Source organism: Aquarana catesbeiana, linkage group LG08 (genome assembly GCF_042186555.1).
Source record: "Aquarana catesbeiana isolate 2022-GZ linkage group LG08, ASM4218655v1, whole genome shotgun sequence".
Lineage (NCBI taxonomy): Eukaryota > Metazoa > Chordata > Amphibia > Anura > Ranidae > Aquarana > Aquarana catesbeiana.
In genome coordinates this window covers 24,117,268-24,132,773 of record NC_133331.1, presented here as the reverse complement: position 1 = coordinate 24,132,773, position 15,506 = coordinate 24,117,268, and the positions used below count along the sequence as shown (strand labels likewise).

The following is a 15,506-nucleotide window of genomic DNA, read 5'->3' as shown; positions in this document are numbered from 1 at the left end:
ATCCCCTCCTTGTATAGGCCAACTTTTCTCTTATTATCATATTATTAACCATTCTCAGCCAAGCTGATTTAACTGACGGCAGAGGATCTATCCATTTCCGGGTAATCAATTTCTTAGCCTGATAAAGGCATCTTAATATAGCTATTTTTGTGGGTGGAGGGGCCATGTGGTGTTCCATATACCCCAACACACACAATACAGGGTCCATTTGCAAATTTATTCCAAATACCGATCTTATTGTACCTATCACCTCTTCCCAGTATCTATGCAGTTTGGGGCACCTCCAGAGCAAATGGATCAAATCTGCATCTGGACGTCTCCCAAACAATGATAGTCTTTTTGGTGTATAATACGCCCTATGGATGGATACAATTGTGTCAATTTCTGGGCTACTGAGGGAGATAGTAGATCTATTGATTGTAATATACTGCACCACTGATCCTCTTTTATCTCCCCCACATCTTTTTCCCATTACTTACTAGGTAGTTGTAAATCTTTTTTTAATGCTTTTAAATGTATGTTCCTATTCAGTTTTGATATCAAACATTTTATAGATGTGGTGTCTACTAATGATTTTAATATAGGGGCTTTACTCCATTCCACCCTTACATCCTTAACCACTTGAGCCCCGGACCATTATGCTGCCTAAGGACCAGAGGTCTTTTTCCAATTTGGCACTGCGTCGCTTTAACTGCTAATTGCGCGGTCATGCAATGCTGTACCCAAACAAAATTTGTGTCCTTTTCTTCCCACAAATAGAGCTTTCTTTTGATGGTATTTGATCACCTCTGCGGTTTTTATTTTTTGCGCTATAAACGGAAAAAGACCGAAAATTTTGAAAAAAAATGATATTTTCTACTTTTTGTTATAAAAAAAATCCAATAAACTAAATTTTAGTCATACATTTAGGCCAAAATGTATTTGGCCACATGTCTTTGGTAAAAAAAATGTCAATAAGCGTATATTTATTGGTTTACGCAAAAGTTATAGCGTCTACAAACTAGGGTACATTTTCTGTAATTTACACAGCTTTTAGTTTATGACTGCCTATGTCATTTCTTGAGGTGCTAAAATGGCAGGGCAGTACAAAACCCCCCCAAGTGACCCCATTTTGGAAAGTAGACACCCCAAGGAAATTGCTGAGAGGCATGTTGAACCCATTGAATATTTATTTTTTTTGTCCCAAGTGATTGAATAATGACAAAAAAAAAAAAAAAAAAATATTTACAAAAAGTTGTCACTAAATGATATATTGCTCACACAGGCCATGGGCCTATGTGGAATTGCACCCCAAAATACATTCAGCTGCTTCTCCTGAGTATGGGGATACCACATGTGTGGGACTTTTTGGGAGCCTAGCCGCGTACGGGGCCCCGAAAACCAATCACCACCTTCAGGATTTCTAAGGGTGTAAATTTTTGATTTTACTCCTCACTACCTATCACAGTTTCGGAGGCCATGGAATGCCCAGGTGGCACAAAACCCCCCAAAATGACCCCATTTTGGAAAGTAGACACCCCAAGCTATTTGCTGAGAGGCATATTGAGTCCATGGAATATTTTATATTTTGACACAAGTTGTAGGAAAGTGACACTTTTTTTTTTTTTTTGCATAAAGTTGTCACTAAATGATATATTGCTCACACAGGCCATGGGCATATGTGGAATTGCACCCCAAAATACATTTAGCTGCTTCTCCTGAGTATGGGGATACCACATGTGTGGGATTTTTTGGGAGCCTAGCCGCGTACGGGACCCCGAAAACCAATCACCGCCTTCAGGATTTCTAAGGGTGAAAATTTTTGATTTTACTCCTCACTACCTATCACAGTTTCGGAGGCCATGGAATGCCCAGGTGGCACAAAACCCCCCCAAATGACCCCATTTTGGAAAGTAGACACCCCAAGCTATTTGCTGAGAGGCATGGTGAGTATTTTGCAGCTCTCATTTGTTTTTGAAAATGAAGAAAGACAAGAAAAAACATTTTTTTTTTCTTTTTTCAATTTTCAAAACTTTGTGACAAAAAGTGAGGTCTGCAAAATACTCACTATACCTCTCAGCAAATAGCTTGTGGTGTCTACTTTCCAAAATGGGGTCATTTGGGGGGGGTTTGTGCCACCTGGGCTTTCCATGGCCTCCGAAACTGTGATAGGCAGTGAAGAGTGAAATCAAAAATTCACGCCCTTAGAAAGCCTGAAGGCGGTGCTTGGTTTTCGGGGTCCCGTACGTGGCTAGGCTCCCAAAAAGTCTCACACATGTGGTATCCCCGTACTCAGGAGAAGCAGCAGAATGTATTTTGGGGTGTAATTTCACATATTCCCATGGCATGTTTGAGCAATATAACATTTAGTGACAACTTTGTGCAAAAAAAAAAAAAAAAATGTGTCTCTTTCCCGCAACTTGTGTCGCAATATAAAATATTCCATGGACTCGACATGCCTCTCAGCAAATAGCTTGGGGTGTCTACTTTCCAAAATGGGGTCATTTGGGGGGGTTTTGAACTGTCCTGGCATTTTATGCACAACATTTAGAAGCTTATGTCACACATCACCCACTCTTCTAACCACTTGAAGACAAAGCCCTTTCTGACACTTATTGTTTACATGAAAAAGTTATTTTTTTTTTGCAAAAAAATTACTTTGAACCCCCAAACATTATATATTTTTTTAAAGCAAATGCCCTACAGATTAAAATGGTGGGTGTTTCATTTTTTTTTTCACACAGTATTTGCGCAGCGATTTTTCAAACGCATTTTTTGGGGAAAAAACACACTTTTTTAAATTTTAATGCACTAAAACACACTATATTGCCCAAATGTTTGATGAAATAAAAAAGATGATCTTAGGCCGAGTACATGGATACCAAACATGACATGCTTTAAAATTGCGCACAAACGTGCAGTGGCAACAAAATGAATACATTTTTAAAAGCCTTTAAAAGCCTTTACAGGTTACCAATTTAGATCTACAGAGGAGGTCTACTGCAAAAATTACTGCCCTCGATCTGACCTTCGCGGTGATACCTCACATGCATGGTGCAATTGCTGTTTACGTTTGACGACAGACCGCCGATTGCGTTCGCCTTAGCGCGAGAGCAGGGGGCGACAGGGGTGCTTTTTTTTTTTTTTTTTTTTTCTTTATTATTTTTCTGCTTTTTTTATCTTATTTTTAAACTGTTCCTTTCATATTTTTTTTTTAATCATTTTTATTGTTATCTCAGGGAATGTAAATATCCCCTATGATAGCAATAGGTAGTGACAGGTACTCTTTTTTGAAAAAATTGGGGTCTATTAGACCCTAGATCTCTCCTCTGCCCTCAAAGCATCTGACCACACCAAGATCGGTGTGATAAAATGCTTCCCCAATTTCCCAATGGCGCTATTTACATCCGGCGAAATCTAAGTCATAAAATGCTCGTAGCTTCCGGTTTCTTAGGCCATAGAGATGTTTGGAGCCACTCTGGTCTCTGATCAGCTCTATGGTCAGCTGGCTGAATCACCGGCTGCATTCTCAGGTTCCCTGTTGAGACAGGAGAGCCAGAGAAAAACACGGAAGACGGTGGGGGGGGGCATTCCCTCCCACGGCTTGTAAAAGCAGTCTAGAGGCTAATTAGCCGCTAGGATTGCTTTTACATGAAAGCCGACCGCTGGCTGAAAAGAATGATACCAAGATGATACCTAAACCTGCAGGCATCATTCTGGTATAACCACTCAAAGTCGTGAATGGCGTACCTGAAGACAAAAAAATGGTTAACAATAAAGCACAGTAAACGGTAAAGTATAAAAAATTGCATACCTGAAAAAGCAAACATGATAAAACAAAATAACAATAAAACATTGCAGAATAGAATACAGTAAAAAAGAGCAGAACAATAGAGAGAGAATAGAGAGAGAGAGAACAATAAAACGACAACTATTTTTTTTTATTTTATATATATATTTTTTTTTGACACTTTTTTTGTAACTAACTTTTGTAACTGTAACCGGTTCCAGGTTCGGGTCTCTCAAAATGCGATGGCATCTTGGGAGACCCTGTGAAAGTGTGCCTAGTCTGTGCAATGCTGTACCCTACGCTAATACTCAACTAGTGAATGGTAGCGTTCAAAACATTCACCAATGCAAAGACCAGGATTGTCAGGACAGGAGGGACAATAATAGCGGGTGTCACGCCTATATCCGCGCTTCCTGCAGACACAACATCTTTTTTGGGGGGGTTCGTTGGGTAGGGGTACTCGGGAGGACATAAAGAAAATGCCTCTCATGCAGCCGACTGCATTTGATTGGGGATGTGAATGGGGGAAGTACGGGCGCTGCAGAAGTGGTGGGTTCCCAATTAGGATTGGCGAATGCAGCAGGAAGGGCACTATGGGCACGACGGGCCTGTGTTTGTCTTCTTGGTGGCAGCGGGACACTACTTGTGCTTGCCACCTCACCAGCTTGAACTGCACTTATGGGACTCGCCACGTCACCAAGTGTTGCTGCAGTGCTGGTTTGACTATGACCGGGGTGTACTAGGCCGCTGGTGCTTGCCAGTTCACCAAAACGCTACCAAAAAAACTGTTAGCGATCGCAGGGATCAGGCCTGACTCTGCGAACGCTGCAGTTATGTGTTTAGTGTTTTGTAAGTGTCAGTGATCGATCGATCGATCGATCGGGTGGGCTGGGCTGGGCCGGGCGGAGGGGCAAAACGCAGGTGCTAGCAGGTATCTGGGCTGATCCCGCTAACACTGCGTTTTTGGGAACCCTAAACTGCTGGGGACGCTAGTATAGATCTGATCGGATCAGATATTGATCTATTCAGATACTATACCACTAAGGGAGGTGTATGCTGCGTGCGTGGGTGTTAGCGGTACTGGCGCTAACCTGACGCTGCCTGGGGCTGGTGCTTGCCAGTTCACCAAAACGCTACCAAAAAAACTGTTAGCGATCGCAGGGATCAGGCCTGACTCTGCGAATGCTGCAGTTATGTGTTTAGTGTTTTGTAAGGGACAGTGATCGATCGATACTGCACTTGGGTGGGCCGGGCCAGGCGGAGGGGCAAAACGCAGGTGCTAGCAGGTATCTGGGCTGATCCCGCTAACACTGCGTTTTTGGGAACCCTAAACTGCTGGGGACGCTAGTATAGATCTGATCGGATCAGATATTGATCCGATCAGATACTATACCACTAAGGGAGGTGTACGGTGCGTGCGTGGGTGTTAGCGCTACTGGCGCTAACCTGACGCTGCCTGGTGCTTGCTTGCCAGTTCACCAAAATGCTACCAAAAAAACTGTTAGCGATCGCAGGGATCAGGCCTGACTCTGCGAACGCTGCAGTTATGCGTTTAGTGTTTTGTAAGTGACAGCGATCGATCGATACTGCACTTGGGTGGGCCGGGCGGAGGGGCAAAACGCAGGTGCTAGCGGGTATCTGGGCTGATCCCGCTAACACTGCGTTTTTGGGAACCCTAAACTGCTGGGGACGCTAGTATAGATCTGATCGGATCAGATATTGATCCGATCAGATAATATACCACTAAGGGAGGCGTATGCTGCGTGCGTGGGTGTTAGCGGTACTGACGCTAATCTGACGCTGCCTGGGGCGACGCATATCACCGCTGGGCGATCAGGGGGCTAAACCTTTATTCGGTAATAAACAGCGGGTGCCCTGACACTATAAAAAATAAACGAACTAACCAGCGTCAACCGTAACGTTTATACGGTGATCAGTGGTGAAAGGGTTAACTAGGGGGAAATCAAGGGGTTAAAACATTTATTAGGTAGTATATGGGGGTCCCTGACACTATAAAACGCTGACGGCGAACCTAAATATTTACGTCCCTAACTAGCGTCACCAGTGACACTAATACAGCGATCAGAAAAATGATCGCTTAGCAACACTGGTGACAGGGGGTGATCAAGGGGTTAAAACTTTATTAGGGGGGGTTAGGGGGGTACCCTAGACCTAAAGGGGGGTAATACTAACTGTCCCAACACTGTAACTGTCACAAACTGACACTATGCAGTAATCAGAAAAAAAAAAAAAAAAACCTGCTGGTGTCAGTTTGTGACGGGGGGGGTGATTGGGGGGGTGATCGGGGGGCGATCGGGGGGGGGATCGGGGTGTTTTGTATGCCTGGCATGTTCTACTGTGTGTGTAGTGTGTTCTGCACTTACATTGATGTCTTCTCCCCTCGGCGCTGGAACGGAATACCGAGCTGAGGGGAGATGACATCATTTCCTTTGCTGCTGTTTAGCATACAGCAGCAAAGGAATGTTCCCATTGGCCGGCGGCGATCGCGAGGGGGGGGCCACGAACGGATGGCCTCCCCCTCATCTCGGATCGCCGGGGAACAGAACGGGACTGCCTCGGGCGGCGCGGGGGGGTCCGATCGGACCCCCCACCCGCGGAAGGCAAATCACGTACATGTACGTGATTTTGCCTGCCCGTGCCGCTTTGCCGACGTAAATCGGCGTTAGGCGGTCCTTAAGTGGTTAAAATGAGTTGTCAGCGCATATCTTATCTGTAAATATTGATATAAGTATTTGTTTGAAAGCTCAAGCTCCTCTCTCAGCTTCTGAAACACTTTCATCACCTCAGAGTATAATTGTGACAAACTTACTACCTCAAAAAACAAGAAAGCCTCAAAACTTAAACTGAAAAGTACAAAATCAGGAAAGGGGAGGTACCATCATCCAATCTGAATCGGAAATTGGGGTCAGGGACAGTTCCCCAAGCTAGTCTCCAAAGATAATAGAATGGACTATCTCGGTACCAATAGAACAACATATATATTTGAATAAAAAATATAATTTTATTAATACATCATTACAAAAAACAGGATATCCAAACATAGATAAGAACATTGTGTTCAATGTTCAAAACAGAACAATATAAAATACAAGGGTGTCTATACAAGTATATTGCTGATACTTAATGTGTTCAGAGGTGGTGACAGAAGGTATAGTGGGTCCTCACGGGACATATGGTCATCTACATGTTTCACGGAATGCTACCGCTTCATCAGGAGGATAATGTCTAGAATGAAATAGCAATTTATACATAAAGATCAAACATACAAGGAACACATATTTAATACGAAATACATTTGGTAACTGGGGGAAAAAACAGATGGGTACCAGTATCAGCAATATACTTGTATAGACACCCTTGTATTTTCTATTGTTCTGTTTTGAATATTGAACACAATGTTCTTATTTATGTTTGGATGTCCTGTTTTTTTATTATTGTGTATTAATAAAATTATATTTTTTATTCAAATTTGTATGTTGTTCTATTGGTACCGAGATAGTCCATTCTCTTATGTTTAAAGACTAGTTTGTGGAACTGTCTCCATCCCCAATTTTCAATCTTACCACCTCCGTTTGTTTCCAATTATTGAAATTCTCCAGCCCCTCAAGCTCAGGTAAATTTGTATTACCCCATGTGGGTGTATACTCTATAGGCCCTGTATACTGAAACAAAGACCGTGGTATGCTCCACACTTTCGATAGCAAAGGTATCGTGGGGCAGTTACCCTCCCCCTTTAGTGAGCCTGCTTCTAGTGCTTCTACCAAAAGAAGTGTGTGGGGTGCAAGCTAACAAGACACATGAACTTTAAGTGGTAACACTATTGTGCAATGCCCAGCCCATATGTTGAAGCTGAGTCGCGAAAAAATAGCTCCACGGATGTGGTACTGAGAACGCCGACCACAGGTAATTCCATTTAACACTAATGAATGCTTTGGACACGTCAATAGAGAGTATAGCTCTTGAGCTTCTCACTTCTGTTGGAAGCCTCTCACTTTTGTCATTTTGACACACTGTGCTCCAGAACCTGAGTCAGCAGCTCCTGTTTAAATAATTGATATGTCATTGATAAATAAGTTGTAACTATAAGATTGTTACTAGTTTTTTGATGTGCAGAGCAAAGGATATTTCCATGATGAATTAATACATAACTTAGAAAAAGGAGTCTGCAATGGGCAAGGGTGGGCCAACCTGTTTTGTGCATTGAAAGCTTAGAAGTACTGAACATACACTTCTCTCAGCAATGGGTGAGGATTTTGACACTCAAGGCAGGACAGGAAGATATAATACACCCCCCCCCCCCGTGTCTTCAGGCGATATCTTCTTCTTGACCATGATAAAACGTACTACATCTGGAAAACTTTGGTCATAAACAATTGTGGTTTGTTGTGCTTTCAATTATCAACTTACTTTTCATACTAAGTCTGGTTATGGTGACTGGAATAAATAGGCATAATAAAAAAAAATAATCTTTAGCCAAAGAAGATTCCTCACACAGAGATCTGATTTGTTTTAGATATAAGAAGCCAGGAGTTGAGTGACGTGACCACAGCCACCAAAGAGGAGAAAAGCAAAAAAAAAAAGGAAATCTACCCCAAATTTTATTTTTATATAATTGACAATTTAAGTTATGTATATAAGCCTTGTCTTGTAAAGTACATTCTACTAACTAAAACTAATAAAGTTGGTAGCACTTACCCGTTTTCTTCTCACAAAGCATATGCAAGATGAGGCATATGATATCATTGATGGCTCAGTGGAGAATGAATAAGTTGGCCACCAATGTCATCTTGTGCCTCATCTTCCATATTACCTTGCTGAAAAAAATGAGTTTTCCGTGATATATTAGGGAGAATTTTTTTTCTTCAAGCAGATGATTGTAAGGTCATACGAAGCATGGCCAACAAGAGGTGAAAAGGTTGTGCAGTGCTACATACTGATGACAATTTTTGTGAAGGGGAAAAGGTCCACTTTAACTAAGTTCATTAGGCTGAAATGTAAGTTTAGGATTAATTTCACTGTTATGATCCAACTATCAGGACAAATACTAACCCAACGCTATCACCAAATGGTAACAGGAGACTTTAACCATTTTATGTTATTATAATATGAATATTAAGATGTGATATGTTTTTTTTTTCACAGCTGCAGGACAGACTGATACAGAGAAGTGAAATACAGACAGACATGGTCACCTTATATCTGAATGAGGTTTGAATGCCTTTTTTCATCTACCTATTGAGTTGAGATGGCAGCTATATGATGTATATCACAATCATGCTGCAGAGAGGATGCATGTAGCCAGGTGCAGTTTACATTCTCCACTGCAGGTGGCGATCTTCTGCAGTAGTGTTGCAGTTCGAGAGGAAGTCAAGAGAAATATGGTTTCTCTATGGTTTCTTGGGGAAGCTATCCCATTGGATGCTACCATTCCATGTGACTCTAGCAGCCATCTCAGATCAGGCAGAGCCTTTTTAAGGCCCTGGCTCCCAAGTTTGGCACACATTTTGCGAGTTGGTAGAGTAAGGACAGGTACCTTATCTGCTAGGGACAGAACTAGTGGCAGGGAAAGGTTCCTGACAAGGAGGGAAAATGTAGGGCTCACAACTTCTCTGGACATCTACCTCCTTGGGTACAAGATGGCAAGGCCGCATTCTGCCCCTCTCAATTAGGCTCTGTCAGTTCAGCTGAATACTGCTCTCTACTTGCTGTTGGAACCAAAAATGTTCCCAGTTGGTTGCCTTCCCATCGGATTATTTGTGAACTGGGAGTTCTTTCATTGCACTGGGACGGTGTGTGTGTGTGTTGTACTGGTTCTACATACAAATGCATCCAATTTGAATCACTTATCTTTCATTGTGCAGTCAGCAGAAACTTGCATTGGATGGCCTCACCTTAACTGTAAAATAATTTAAAGGTGGCACTGGATCTATCTAAATGGTTCAAAGAATGTTATAAGAATCTCTGAATTTACCAACAGGAATGTGCATATGCCTGTATACTATATACACACACTATATTACCAAGAGTATTGGGACACCTGCCTTTACATGAACATGAACTTTAAAGAGGAAGTAAACTCCGGGTTTTTTTTTTTTTTCATTTTTTTCTTCCATGAAAAGTAAAGGCATAATGTGCTAGTATGTATCACATACTAGCACATTATGTGACACTTACCTGCAAATGAAGCCTGTGCCGTCCCCGCTGCAGGCCACATCAATCTTCGCCTATCTTCCTTCCGGGGCCATGGACTCCGGCTGGAGCTGCATGACGTCACTCCCGCGCGTGGGCGCCGCCGCCGATCACGGCACCGACTTCTTAAGAAAGGGTACGGGTGGCAGTTCCTTCAGAGCGCATGTGCCGATGACCTCATTGGCGCAGTATACAGTAAATATCTCCTAAGCGGCGCTCGTTTAGGAGATTTTTACAGTACCTATAGATAAGCCTTATTCTAGCCTTACCTATAGGTAAAAACATTAGAGGGAGGTTTAAAATCTCTTTAATGGCATCCCAGTCTTAGTCCATATGGATCAATATTGGGTCAGCCCACCCTTTGCAGCTATAACAGTCAACCCTTCCAGGAAGGCTGTCCACAAAGTTTAGGAGCATTTATGGGAATGTTTGACCATTGATCCAAAAGTTTTTGTGAGGTCAGGCACTGATGTTGGAGAGAAGGCCTGGCTCACACTCTGCACTCTAATTCATCCGATTTGGAGGAGTGCACAAAGCAAGGTCCATAAAGACATGGAAAGGCGAGTTTGGGGTGGAGGAACTTGACTGGCCTGCACAGTCCTGACCTCAATCTGATAGAACACCCTTGGGATAAATTAGAACAGAGACTGTGAGCTAGGGCTTCTCATCCAACATCAGTGCCTGACCTCACAAATGCACTTCTGGAAGAATGGTCAAACATTCCCATAGACACACTCCTAAATCTTGCGGACAGCATTCCCAGAAGAGTTGAAGCTGTTATAGCTGCAAAGCGTGGGCCAATTCAATATTGTACCCTACAGACTAAAGCCTCGTACACGCGATCAGATTTTCTGTCAGGAATTGTGTGATGACAGGCTGTTGGTGGAAAATCTGACCGTTTATACGCTCCATCGGACAATTGTTGTCAGATTTTCTGCGGACAAATGTTGAATGGCAGGTTTTAAAATTTTCCATGGACAGTGGCCTGTTGTCGGATTTTCCCAGTGTGTGTACACAAGTCCATCGGACAAAGGTCCAAAGTACAAACACGCATGCTCGGAAGTAAGGACAAGCTGGAAGCGGTCGGTCTTGTAAACTAGCGATCGTAATGGAGAATTAACATTCGTGACACAGCAAATTATGAAAACTGTAAATGCAGCGCACAATTCTCTTCTTCTTTAATGGGATAATAATGAAGCTTCTTTGCTGGTGATACCGATAGAGCTATTGCAAACCAATTTTCAAAGGCTTTCTTTTCTAGTGATATCAAGAATAATATTATTATGCTTGTTATTTTTTTTTTTTTTTGGGCAAGTTACCACAACACCATTATACTGTAGCTTTTAAGATCAAAGATACAAATATGTTGGTGTCCCTTGTTAATTTTACATTGTATTTTTTTTAAATGTAACTGCCGACTCCCAAGCTGTCATTTGAAGTAAAACACATAGCCAAGTATTATTCTCCACAATTTTTTTATTGTGCATTAAAAAAGAAAACAAATACAATTAGACATGTTATCTGCCAATAGAATTTAACCAAGAAGTGCATTCTATGCATCCAAAAATATAAAAAATATACCAAATCAAATTATTATTCAACCAAAAAATAAAATAAAAGCCTCATGCATGTGTCCTGCTTCTTAATATAGGGGTTCACCAATTCCAAGAGTTGGTGAAAGCAGGGGTCCATCATCCGGAGATAATTCAGAAAAACTTCTGGGTTAGTCTCCTGGAGCTCCCGCAGCAAAACGACATAATTGGTCACGATTAATAAAGCAACCAATTTTTGGTCCAAGAAATCCTCCTCCTCCTGTTCCTGGACTGGACTTGGGTCAAAGCAATAACTCCAAGGCCAATAATAAATAACACGTTATCTCCTCCAATTCCGCAACATGGCTGGTTGACGAATGGCCATTCAGAAACGAAATGAAAAGCGCAAAATGAAAAGCGTGAAATGAAAAGCACAAAATGAAAAGCATGAAATGAAAAGCGCAAAATAAAAAGTACGAATCAACACTCACCAAACTTCTACTAACACAAAATTAGCAGAAGGAGCCCAAAGGGTGGCGCTAAAGACCTGAAAAACCACATAGTACGTCACTACATTCGTGTTTGTTGGCCATTTGTATGCAAGATAAAATCCAGGCACACGCCTTCGGACGAAAGTTCGAGGTTTTGCCTGCGCAAAATCGTATGTACGAGCCTTAGGACTGGGATGCCATTAAAATTCATGTACGTGTAAAGGCCGGTGTCCAAATACTTTTGACAATATAGTGTATATCCCTTCATCTGTTATATTTGGTTGAATAAATTGCACCCCTTCCTGGGTAAAAAAAAATTAAAAAATGATTTGATTATCTACTGCATTTCTCTTCCTGAGACAAAAGCTGAAAGTCCTAAGGTTATCAACACATCTCATGCCAATACTGAGGCTTATGGGACTTTTGGTGTGGACTGAGATTTGAATATGCATATCAACATACATTTTATTACAGGATTTTATGTGTGCAGACAAGTAAAGCATAGAGTAAATAAACTAGTTCACAAAGCCAAAGACAGTTTATAAGTAAATGGAAACTGTAACGTAACACAGTTCACTGGACAACATAAGTCACAGGTTCTTATGCAAAGATACTTAAAACTTAAAGGCAATGATAATGCTGTAAATGGTTGATCAAAAGGTTTCTCAATACCACTGTTATATCTACACAAAGTTATAAGTTTGCCCAATGGCACATCTGTTTCTAATAAATATACCCTTTATCAGGTACTTCACATAAGGTGTCTCCTTATAAAGCTAAGGTGGTCCTTGACCAGGCCGTATTGCTTTAACTACATTGATTAGGCAACTATCCGAGCAAAACAACAGCATTTTGACATTGAAGACACTCCTCTTTTCCATATTTTAGCTCCCAACAGTTTATTTTTAGCGCAATCTTTTTTTTTTTTTACAAAATTTAGTTTAGTTTTGATTAGAAGAAAAAATGAAACCAAATTAGAAGTGAAAGAAAATTTCTCCAAAGTTGGGCAAAAATCCTTTAGGGAACACATGTCCACATTGCAAGAATTCTAAATGAAAATTCTAAACGAGGAGCCTTGATGAAGGGGAAACTGTAATCGCCCTAAAACATGTTGGCTACTCACCTTTATGGGCACTAAATTTATCTGTGATCAAGATTGATCTGCCTGACTTTTGTCATTGAGGTTCATCTTTCTGACAATAAGAGTTATGTGCTTGTTATATTAAAGCGGTATTAAACCCAAAACCAAAAATGTTATATTTTGCAGTTTACCAATTATTAGATGTGGTGGGTGCATCAGTTTTCCTTTTCTTTTTTGTCTTTTTCCCTCTGTTTGCACCTGGTGATCTGGTCAGTAACACAGCTTCTGTATTAGTGAGACACAACGCTGGATAAATGAGAACAGGAGGCACAGCAGACAGCACCATTATCAGTTGGGGGGGGGGGGGGAGAGAAGGGGTAAATGTATTAGAAGATTCAAATACACTAACTAATGAAGCCAAACTCCAGATAACACTTTATAACCAGTTACTGCAAAGGGCTTTTTTTTTTTTGTTACTATTGGGATAATGTTTTTACACTTTATAAATAGTACATAAAAGCTGAACATTTTAACCAACCCTTCCAGTGTTAAATGGCTTATCTCATCCATGTAAACTGATACATTCTGCTGGAGAGCTTGAGATTTTTAAAAATAACAAACTTGCTTGCTGAATCACCAGATGAAAACAGAAGAAAGTAAGTGTAAGGGTTTCATTCAAAGTGTAGAACTTTAAGGACACCGCCACTCTCTGTTTCTTCTTTTTAAGGGCTTTGTTTGCCCATTTTTATTAAAAGAGAGTTCAGAAAACATAAACATAGGTTTCCCTTGCAGGGGTTTTTAGCATTTCTTCTCCTTCAACATAAACAACATTCAGCCCTTTTCTGGCTTGTACTTGCAGCACTGCTGCTCTGGCCTTACACTCCAGGCCCTTGTCTGTGTCCTACAGACTGTTCACCAACCAACTTTGTGCACACAGCTAGAAGGCTCTTGCTGCACTGGCTAACCATTGAGCCCTCCTGACTCCTGGGCCAGACTTAATATCTCCCAGGTTGGAGATCAGAACCATGGTCAGGTGTCTACAAATAGCCCAGCACACACCTGACCAGCCAGTGTGCTGGTGATTCCCAAAGTCAGGACCCAGGACTGGGGATTTCATCCCACCCGGATCTCTCAGAAATCCCCGGGCTCCAGGTCCCAAAGTGGACTTTTCTAAGAAATAAGGAAACTGAAAAGCCAGTTTCCTCTCAAATACGCAAATCCCCTGGAGCCCCTCAACCTGCCTGGTTGAGAATCCTGCGGCATTACCCTGGTGGGGTACCAGACTGCCACAGTAAGCATAAAACAGAAAATGAATTCAGAAATCACTTCTAAGAATTGGTAAGCTGCAATCTAATACATGATTGCTTTTGGGTTTAATATTGCTTTAACTTTAAATTCAACAATTAAAACTGACACCATTTCCAAAACCCTACTCAAAAGCAAAAAATAGCAAGAGATATACGCTTTAAATACAACATAAAATCACTCTTTACTGTATTCATTAACTTGTTTATTAATAAGTCTTCACCCTTTAGTACATCTTTCACACATTTGTATCATCTTTCACACCTGATATTTCCTTCGTATTTTTTTATCTGCCATTTTTTCTTGTTCTTTGCTGTTATCAAGCACTGTAATGTTATTTTGCTTACAGATGGGACATGATCCTGTAAACCTTTCCTTTATGGTGGAGCAGGACATTGAAGTCAAGAACCGGAAACCAGCCATAGTAAAAGTCTATGACTATTATGAGACAGGTAATGGCATTCTCAAGTTTGGTTACCATTATCATTCACATGACAGCTTTTTTTAAAAAAAAATGAGCCATTAAGTTAAACCAGGAAGACCTTTTCCTACATCTCTATTGCCGCATACACACGGTCGGAATTTCCGACAACAAATGTTTGATGTGAGCTTGTTGTCGGAAATTCCGACCATGTGTAGGCTCCATCGGAAATTTGCAGTCGGAATTTCCGACAAACAAAATTTGAGATCTGGTTCTCAAATTTTCCGACAACAAAATCTGTCGTCGTAAATTCCGATCATGTGTACACAATTTAGACGCACAAAATTCCACGTGTGCTTGAAATCAAGCAGAAGAGCTGCACTGGCTATTGAACTTAATTTTTCTCGGCTCGTCGTACGTGTTGCACGTCACCACGTTCTTGACGTTCGGCAATTCCGACAACATTTGTGTGACTGTGTGTATGCAAGACAAGTTTGAGCCAATATCCGTCGGAAATAAATCCAGGATTTTGTTGTCGGAATGTCAATCGTGTGTACATGCATAAGAGTTTTTGACTGGAGGGTGATGGAATAATGATATGGTATGAAATCACCCCTTCTGTATATCACACCTTCATTACTGATTGGAGAGTCTGTCTTATATATCATGTGTATGACTTTGATGGCATTTTATGGCA

General features: G+C 41.3%; 1 protein-coding gene across 1 annotated transcript in view; it reads left to right on the top strand.

Annotated features, from left to right (window-relative positions):
- The window catches only part of LOC141105640 (alpha-2-macroglobulin-like), a 182,647-nt gene that overhangs the window by 162,715 nt on the left and 4,426 nt on the right, over nucleotides 1-15,506 (top strand). Inside the window, exons 33-34 of the mRNA XM_073595611.1 lie at nucleotides 8,933-8,998; nucleotides 14,738-14,840. Coding sequence (XP_073451712.1) covers nucleotides 8,933-8,998; nucleotides 14,738-14,840 — 169 coding nt within the window. The remainder of the gene's footprint in view (nucleotides 1-8,932; nucleotides 8,999-14,737; nucleotides 14,841-15,506) is intronic.